At 44.7% G+C, this 8,825-nt stretch overlaps 1 protein-coding gene across 4 annotated transcripts in view; it reads left to right on the forward strand.

Moving 5' to 3' along the window:
* The window catches only part of NSD1 (nuclear receptor binding SET domain protein 1), a 61,109-nt gene that overhangs the window by 41,865 nt on the left and 10,419 nt on the right, over positions 1-8,825 (forward strand). For all 4 annotated transcript variants that reach the window (XM_053956837.1, XM_053956836.1, XM_053956834.1 and 1 more), the window contains 5 exons: positions 785-1,054; positions 2,316-2,432; positions 3,596-3,737; positions 4,136-4,242; positions 7,381-7,585. In XM_053956837.1, the coding sequence (XP_053812812.1) occupies positions 785-1,054; positions 2,316-2,432; positions 3,596-3,737; positions 4,136-4,242; positions 7,381-7,585 (841 nt within the window). The remainder of the gene's footprint in view (positions 1-784; positions 1,055-2,315; positions 2,433-3,595; positions 3,738-4,135; positions 4,243-7,380; positions 7,586-8,825) is intronic.

Consider the following 8,825-nt stretch of genomic DNA (forward strand, 5'->3'; position numbering starts at 1 on the left):
TTTCCTTTAGTGTCTCTCTCCAAAGTCCTGACTTTCTGTTGCCTGCTTTTCAGCGTTTGCTGCCTTTAACCAAACCCCAAGGACCCAGCTCATGCCACAGACACGCCAGTCGCTTCTCCACCTGGTGCTGCACTCTGCTTCCTTCTGGAGCGGTTTTTAGAGAGCTCCTTGGCTTAACTCTGAGCTCCTCTTTGGGCCTTCCAACCCCAGCCTTGTCTGGTTTGGCTTCCATTTACATCTGCAGGACAGTTGAGTAGGGAGGTAACTGCATGGTAGGCCTTCTGTCACAGGTGTGACAGCTGAGAGCACAAACCAGCTTGAAGGTAACATTCAAAAAGCAGGGCAGTAAGGGAAAGCTGAGGAAAAGCACCTGACACTCAGACTGGAGAAGGTGCAGTTTGATGCAGAAAATGGTTTGTGCTGATCACAGTGATACTGTGTGCCCAGCAAGAGCACTGGGCTGGCCACCTGAGCTGGATGTGAGCTCAGTAATGATGGGAGGGGGACACTTGGCAGCCTCTTGCCCTTCCAGGGTTACAGAATACACACTGCACCAGGTGATGCTAATGGGGAACCTGCATCCTCCTGAGCTCTTCCCTCTAACCTTCTGCCTCTCAAAATAGAATTCCCAGAAGTACAGCAGTGCCTGTACTTGTGTCCTTCTGCCCCTCGCTGTCACTAAGTCACTGCAGCCCGTCAGCTCGTAGGCGAGGGTGGAGTACAGAAGTGCCTGTCGGGCTAACCTGTGGCTCCCAAGAGCTCATGTCCCTCGTGTGCATTGAAGGTGAACCGGCCGGTGGGGAAGGTGCAGATCTTCACTGCAGACCTGTCCGAGATACCGCGCTGCAACTGCAAACCCACGGACGAGAACCCCTGCGGCCTGGACTCCGAGTGCATCAACCGCATGTTGCTCTACGAGTGCCACCCCTTGGTGTGTCCTGCTGGCGAGCGCTGCCAGAACCAGTGCTTCTCCAAGCGCCAGTACCCCGAGGTGCAGATCTTCCGCACGCTGGCACGAGGCTGGGGCTTGCAGGCCAAAACAGACATCAGGAAGGTACCTACGCTCTTTCTGTGTCGTTTTCTCTTGTCACTTCTCTCTCGATCACTCTTGGTTTGAAAACTGAGTTTGAAAAAGACTTCTTGTTGTAGAATGCTATTTAGAAACAAAACGGATTAATTTAGTCGTTCCAGTCTTGACAAGTGTTTTGGCTCAGCTGACTGAAAGAATGATTTGCATGTTGATGTCCCACAGGGTAAGAAAGGTGATTGCTTGGTCAGTCTGCTTGTAAGAACAATGGGATGGTGCTCAGGATTTCCAGATGGGGAACAGTGACTATTCCTCCCCTCCATTCTTGACTAGCCAGGCTTATCCAGCGTGAGAATCTTGTGTCAGAAACAGAAACCAGGGCTTGGATCTTAAAAAAGGGCAGCGTCTTGGACATGGCTGTTATTACTGCTGAAACTGATTATCTCCACCTAAAACACTTGTATGTGTTGTTTAAATGCAAAGAATAGCAATTCTTTGGACACACATCTGTGCTGAATGAAGAAGGAGGAATGTTAAATCCAAAAGAACCCCAAAGCTAATAAAGGATAAAGTGAAACAGAGGACTATTAGCATAGTAAGAGAAGAATGTCTGAAAAGGGAGTAGTGATGACATGATAAGAGGTAGGCCTTGATTGAAGAGGTAAAATGTGAGTCTGTCCTGTTGAAAACTTTGCTGCCTGCTGTGCCATAAGTTAAAGGATATTTCTGCCATTCCATGTGCTTGTTTCACTTTCAGCAGACAGTCTGGAAACAGAAACACTCGGTTATTTAGTGGGGGGACCTATTATCCCCACAGGTGCAGAGCTAGGGTTCTCTTTAAAGGCTGGAGTACGGTCTCTGCAGTACTTCACCACAGGAGAACTCCTGCACTCACTGCAGGAGCAGGTGCTCCAGGTGCATCCTGCTGCTCCATGTGCTTGGTCCCCAAAGAAATATTGTTTTCAGCTGGAATGCAATTAGGGCAGTGCTTTGAGCTTTGCAGCAAAGTGCTGTTCTTGTGGTTAACTTCTGTGCTGTCCCTGGATGCTAATTCTTTCTTTGGCACAAAGAGTAACCTGATGGTCACAGTTCTTTATTTAATTTATTTTGAGTTACTTGAGCATGTGAAATGGATCTATGGTTCAGGGCTTTTGGTGAAGGTTAAAGGCCAAACAGAGCACAGGGAGAGATTTTTAGGAAGGAAACGGGAGCTAAGCTCTAGCACAAAGGTGGACATCCCTCCATCCTGCAGACAATTTGTCTTATCAGCTTGTTTTGTGTCTGTCAGGGTGAATTTGTTAATGAGTATGTTGGGGAGCTGATTGACGAAGAGGAGTGCCGAGCCCGAATCCGCTATGCTCAGGAGCACGACATTACCAATTTCTACATGTTGACACTGGATAAGGTATGTGCAAGGAATCTCTTGCCAGCATCCTGAACAGAAGTAAAAAGATGGGAAGGCAGGCGTGATACTCCATCTAGCAAAAAGGTGCTAAGCATTGCTGATGAGTCTGCATTTCCTCTGAAATGACTAAATGAATCAATGTGTAGTAGAGGAGCTTCAGGCTGAATTTCAGGGTTAGGAAGAAAGTCTGAACAGGCATTGGCTGAATTTGTTCAGAAGAGGTGAGGACAGTTGTCTGAGGACTGTAGATCCTACTTCAGCATAAGAGGCTGAATTTGGGAACATTGGGATCCTTCCCAGCAGCTGAACCTTGGAGAGCCCAGAGCAGGGTTGGTGTGTGCCAGAAGAGACATGTAAGGTATAGGCACAGCAAGACCTTCATCTGAGTTCACATCTTAGGTCTTGCTGTTCTCAGTAGACTGATGGATTTAGTTACACCCACAGGGTCCCCAGTGGGTCCTGCAGGCCAGGTTGTTGCTATGAATTCCTGATTTTCAGAGGTTTAAGTGGTTTTGTCAGCTGCTTTCCACACTTTGTCACTCAGCCATGGAAAGATGAGAAGGAAACCATGAAAGCAGACCTGGGGAGGAAGCAGTAGAGTGTGGGATAGGATAACAGCGACTGCTTTCTTTCCCCTCATCCTGCAAGTTCACACTGACCATATCTTGTTCTCCTTGTATGGCTGATGGGGCAGACTCAAGTGTTAATATCTCCCTCATCACTACAAAGGCAAATTTCACTTGCTGCTTCCCTCTCCTCTCCAGCCCCATAACAAGCTGTGCACCAGTGTACCTCAGCTCTTACACACTCTTCCTGTTTTCCTTTTATACACTGACATGTAAGAAATAGGAACTGCTATTTTGCTTTTAAGCAGAAGTTGGGGCCTGGAACCACAAGCACTGCCTTGGAAGTGTGCTGGGGTGGTGTTTATCCAGTACTGATGCCACAGGGAGACTTTATTTCCCAGAAAGCAACAGTGGCACTGTCCTGGCTGTTTGGGAGCCCCGTGTCTTTGAGGAGGAGGAGGATGATGTGCAGGAAGCTGTATTGCCATGTGATCTGCCAGCACTGGCCAGAGGCATCAGAGTTGGTTGATTGCAGATGATGACAGCTGATTGAAATGTGATTTTCTGGTTTTTTTTTTTTTTTTTTTTCAATTCCAGGATCGAATCATTGATGCTGGGCCAAAGGGTAACTATGCTCGGTTCATGAACCATTGCTGCCAGCCCAACTGTGAGACTCAGAAATGGTGTGTGAATGGTGACACTCGGGTCGGGCTCTTCGCACTTGTAAATATCAAAGCTGGTAAGGAACACACTGTTAATGTCTGCAGTAGCCTCGGGGGTTCTGTAAGGAAAAGGGAGGGTTTGTAGCTCTCTGGAAAGGGATTTAATTTTTCTTCTCATAAACAGCAGCACTAACGTAATGAAACACACACACACATGGTATCAGTGGAGGTTGATACAGGGCCCTACTATAGAATCAATGCCCTTTTTAAGCTGTGAAATGTGGTAGGGGTGAGGGGTTGCACTGAATTTTCAATCTACACAGATCTTCGGGGAGATTAATAGTTTGGTGTCCTTGTGTAGTGGTGGCAGTCACTTGTGACATTGTATTTAAAAAGTGCTTTTACTTCAGCAGTAAAACATTCTACTCTGTAACTCATTAACAACTTGCTTGGTTTTGATCTGCTTTTGTGCCAGGGACCGAGCTGACTTTCAACTACAATCTGGAGTGTTTGGGAAATGGAAAGACCGTTTGTAAATGTGGTGCCCCAAACTGCAGTGGCTTCCTAGGAGTAAGGCCAAAGGTATGATGCATCCTTTAAGCTTTTGTTCTTCCAGATTGCCTCTTTGCATAAATGTGTATCAACGATTGGTTGCAGAGGTTTCGGGTTGAAGAGATCATTTAAGTGTGGCCATGGGAACAGTGCTTGAAATGAGTTAAATAAAGAGTTTTCATTCTGAGAGAGCAAGTCTTAATCTTCAGTTATCAGAGTTGCTATAAATAATGACAGGAAGCTTTATTTTACACTGAAGGAATAAAAGAAAGAGGGTGGTTCTTTTGATTTTTTTTTCAATTTTCTACTTCTTATCGTGACATTTTCCATAGCACCAGAGGAGCAAAGGACAGGCATGGGAAAGACTTTATTAGATAACCAAGAAAACACAACTCAGCCCATTTCCCAAAGTAAAGGCTTGAGTAAATTGTGAGCATGCATGGAAGGCCAGCACACTCACATTCCTTCACACTGATGTTGCTTTACAACCAGAATGCTGCTACCTTACCATCTATGCTGCAGTAAAGTTGTTGATTTTATTCTGGTTTTAACGAAATGAATGATTTTTACACATCAGACAGACATAAGAAATTTACCATATCTGTAGTTGGAAAACCACCAGCTTTTAGAACTCACTGACTTTTTGAGGGCTTCGATTTGTAACTGTAATGTTGCAGTAACAGGAATTGATTTCAATTACCTCCTTGTGCGAGCTGGTTCTCACTGGGAAAAGGAAATAACAGGAGCAGTTGGCCGAGTTCCCAGCTGTCACCCACTAAATCTGTCTCAGCTGTTGGTTTATTACAAGTGCTTCACCAAATCAGTCTGTAATTCCTCTGCTCTGGCATGTGGATCCTGCCGTGTCCACAGTTAAGGGTTAAAAACCTCCAGCAGCACAGTTGTTGAGCCCCATCAATATATAGGGAAGGTTTTAGGAATTCTCCAGAGATTAGTTCTTGAGAAAAATTAACTTACAAGAATAAAAAATTGATGTCTTCAGAAGCTGACAGATGAGGGGAGTGGCACATCTGATGTACTTAGTTCTTTTTTGGATTGCAATTTAAAGTTCAATTGATTTTGTGCTGCCCCTGTGTTATACATGGTTTGACTGTCATTTTTACCTTGAAATTGCAGGTTGCACGATGGAAATGAGAGAAAGGTGCCCTTTAGTTGACATTCATGTTCCATTTTGGTATCTGAGGCGATTCATTCCATCTTGATGAGATGGGCTAAGAAACAGTACCAAGAAAACAGTACCTTGGGTTGTTTTTTTTAAAAATTCTTCTCGCAATAAATGCATTTTTAAGCTTCCTGAAGATACAGCAAGACAAAACTGATTATACTCAAGTTCACTCTTAAAAGTGCCTTCTAACCGAGAGTGTGGAAGAATGTTTGGGAGTCTATGGTACTGCAGGGAGCAAGTGGGAATCGCTTAGTCCAGCTGTTAGACCTCTCTTAGACATTCAAATTAGCTGTGAAGGGATTTTCTTGTTCCCTTTGTAATTAGATGGCCAAGGAGCTAGGCGCTGAAAATCGGTGGCATAATTTAGGTGGAGGCATTTCAGTGCCTGCATTTTCAGTGATAAGAAAGGCCCAGCTTGTCCCCATTGTCAGGGGGAATGATGGTGAGAAAGCAGAAACATCCACATGTGAAGGGGAAGGAAACAATCAAGAGATGTAACTCCTTGGTGACAGGAAAACTGGATAGCCAATGCAGAGTTCTGAAATTGTATGTCTGGAGACCAAGGTTTTTAAATGTTTTGATGATGAAAATATTATGCACGATATTTTTGCAGAGTAAAAGATGTAAAAATTGCTTCGTAGGTATTGTCTCAGCAGACAGATATATCCTTCATAGAGAACACATATTTGAACACAAAGAGATGTAGAAAATGGCACAGAATTTAGCTCATGTCTCCTTAGATAAACTAAACTGATGGTGCTTTGATAAGGTCAGGGCTGGGGGCAAGAAGCATCATCTTTGTGGAGTTGAGTGTTCCACACAATGGGAGGCTCAGCCTGGCTTGGAGGGGGAGTTGGGAAGAGCAGGGTTGGAGGAAGCCTTAGGCCAGAGAAGAGAGCACTTGAACCATTTGGTTGCCTGTCCTGGGTCCAGTTGTAGTTGCTTCACTACACAGATAATTTAACTGTACTGATGATGCAGAGTTTGGTTGTCATTGGCATGGGAGAGTGAGAGGAAGGGGCAGTTGCAAAGGAATAACTGCATAGAAGGGGAATGGAGATTGGATATTCCACAGTACACACCTGGAGAGGTTAACAGCATAAACAAATCCACCATGAGAAGGTCATGGCTGGGCAGTCATGGTGGAGAAGGAGCCACTGTGCTGCTCAGCTGTCACAGAACTGAGCTGTGGTGTGACACAGCTGTGGAAAAAGCAAATGGGGGCAGTGCTTTGGGGGAATTTCCTGTTCTTTTGGCTAAGTGTTGATGTCTCTGTACGCTGCCTCTGATGTGTTATCTGAGGTAGCATGTGTAATTCTGTAACTTTTGTTTGGGATAAATATACTCAATAAGGGCAGAGAAGAGCCACTGAGAAGACTGAGTGTGCAGACTGAAAGTTTCAGTTTGCAAGCAGGAGAGTGTGTCCCAGAGGTTTCTTCGGGGAGATAGAAAAGCTTCAAGTGTTGAACTAGATGATCTTGGAGGTCTTTTCCAGCCGTAAAGATTTTGTGATTCTGGTGCAAAAGAGCAGCATTGACACAAGAACAAAGGTCTAAACTGATGACAGATAAATTCAGACTGGAAATTGAGAGGGAAGTGATGAATGTGAAAAAGTGCAGGAAGGCCCTGGATAGACTCCTTATGAGTCATGTGTGCCAGGAGACCTGACTACTTTGACCTGAAGAGTCTGGAGAGGTGGCATGAGCTCAGTGACACCAGGCAGCTCCAGCTCCTCATTCTGCTGTTGCTAGTTATAGGAATCCCATGCCCAGTCAAGCTTTGCTGCATGACTTCCAGGCTCTTTTAAAATAACTGGGAGCTATTTGCTGTAGTAACTTGGTTGCCAAATACCGAGCAGCACCAGAGATGCTGCGCAGGTCTCAGGTATAGCTGGCAGCAGGATTTGTGTCAGCAGGGTTTGCAGCAGGAAGGGAGCAGGTGGATGGGACAGAGCCCTGCATTAACCAACATCTTTTCACCCCCAGAGCCAGCCCAGCCTCAGCGAGGAGAAGTCCAAGAAGCTCAAGAGGCGGCCGCAGATGAAGCGCAGGTCGCAGGCGGAGGTGATGAAGGAGCGGGAGGACGAGTGCTTCAGCTGCGGGGACGGAGGGCAGCTGGTCTCTTGTAAGAAGTCAGGCTGCCCCAAGGTGTACCATGCTGACTGCCTCAACCTGACCAAGAGACCTGCAGGTCAGTGCTCTGCACAGCTGGGCTCTGCTTGGGTCACAGTGTTGGCTCTGGGTGTCCTGGGTGCTGCTCGTGATCTTGCACTCTATTCACAGCTTCTTAACATTTAGAGAAATCTTTCTCACTTGAACAGATCTTGTTCAAGATCTGGTTTGCACCCCCCTGTGACTGCAAAAAGGTGAATTAGTTGCTGAAGGGGGAGCTGGTCCTTGCCTAGGATATGGTGCTTGTGAACTGACCCCATTCTTGGGGCCTGGCAGAGCATAATCCTAACAATAGCTGAGGTATTGGTCATCACACTGGCTGTTTTCCCAAAGCTGAAGACAGCTGTGAGTAGAAGCACTGCTGGAAAATAGGAGTTAGAAAAGAATCTCTTAAATGTCTGAATAGCCATTTTTCTAATACGTAAGAGAACAGTACCAAAGCATATTCTAGTTTGTAGTAAAATGAGGGCAAAAAATTGAAATAAAAATATACTCAAAAAGTACAGTCCAGCCTCCAGCCTGTTCCCCTGCTTTCCATTTGCAAAGTCTCTCCTAACAGCCTGACTTAAAAGCACAAAGGATTGCCAGCTCTCTGATACGTTTTTTTATATAGTGGAAGATTGTTGTCTCAGTCCTTTTCTGGCTTGTACAAACATAGCATGAAGTTTTTATTCTTGATCTACTCTGGACTGTGTCCCACTTGCCTACACGTTTTTTTAAAACTGGAAACAAGTATTTTAGCAGCCTTGCAGCCGAGGCCTTGCTTTATTCCGACAGAAGAGAAAAAATATATTTCATTTTTTATATAAAATGCCATTGGAAATTATGTTTTACTTGTTTTGCAAAAATAACTTATATTGATGTGATGTTGATGGTTTGCTTTATCCTTCTTGAGTTTTCATCTTGATACTTTTCTCATATTTATTTCTTCCTTTTGCATCCTGTTTTGCACTTGTCTTTATTTAATTATACCTTGTTGGTGCAAGAGCATTTGTCCAGTTTAAATTCTGAGCCTGTCCAACTGGATTTTTGCAGTCCCTTACAGGTTCCATGTTATCTACCTGTATCTGTAAGAGTATTTGCTGTTCTGCTTTCAGAAATTTTAATAATTGTACAGATTAAAATACACTCCTGAAGGATGTAATTTGAAATGCCTCCTCAGCTTGCCACAAGACCATTAATAACTGTTTTTTGAGAATGATTTTCAGTCAGTTAGAGCAATTTTACTCTTTTTACACATAGGCAGTGATTTTCATGGC

Source organism: Vidua chalybeata, chromosome 15 (assembly GCF_026979565.1).
Source record: "Vidua chalybeata isolate OUT-0048 chromosome 15, bVidCha1 merged haplotype, whole genome shotgun sequence".
Lineage (NCBI taxonomy): Eukaryota > Metazoa > Chordata > Aves > Passeriformes > Viduidae > Vidua > Vidua chalybeata.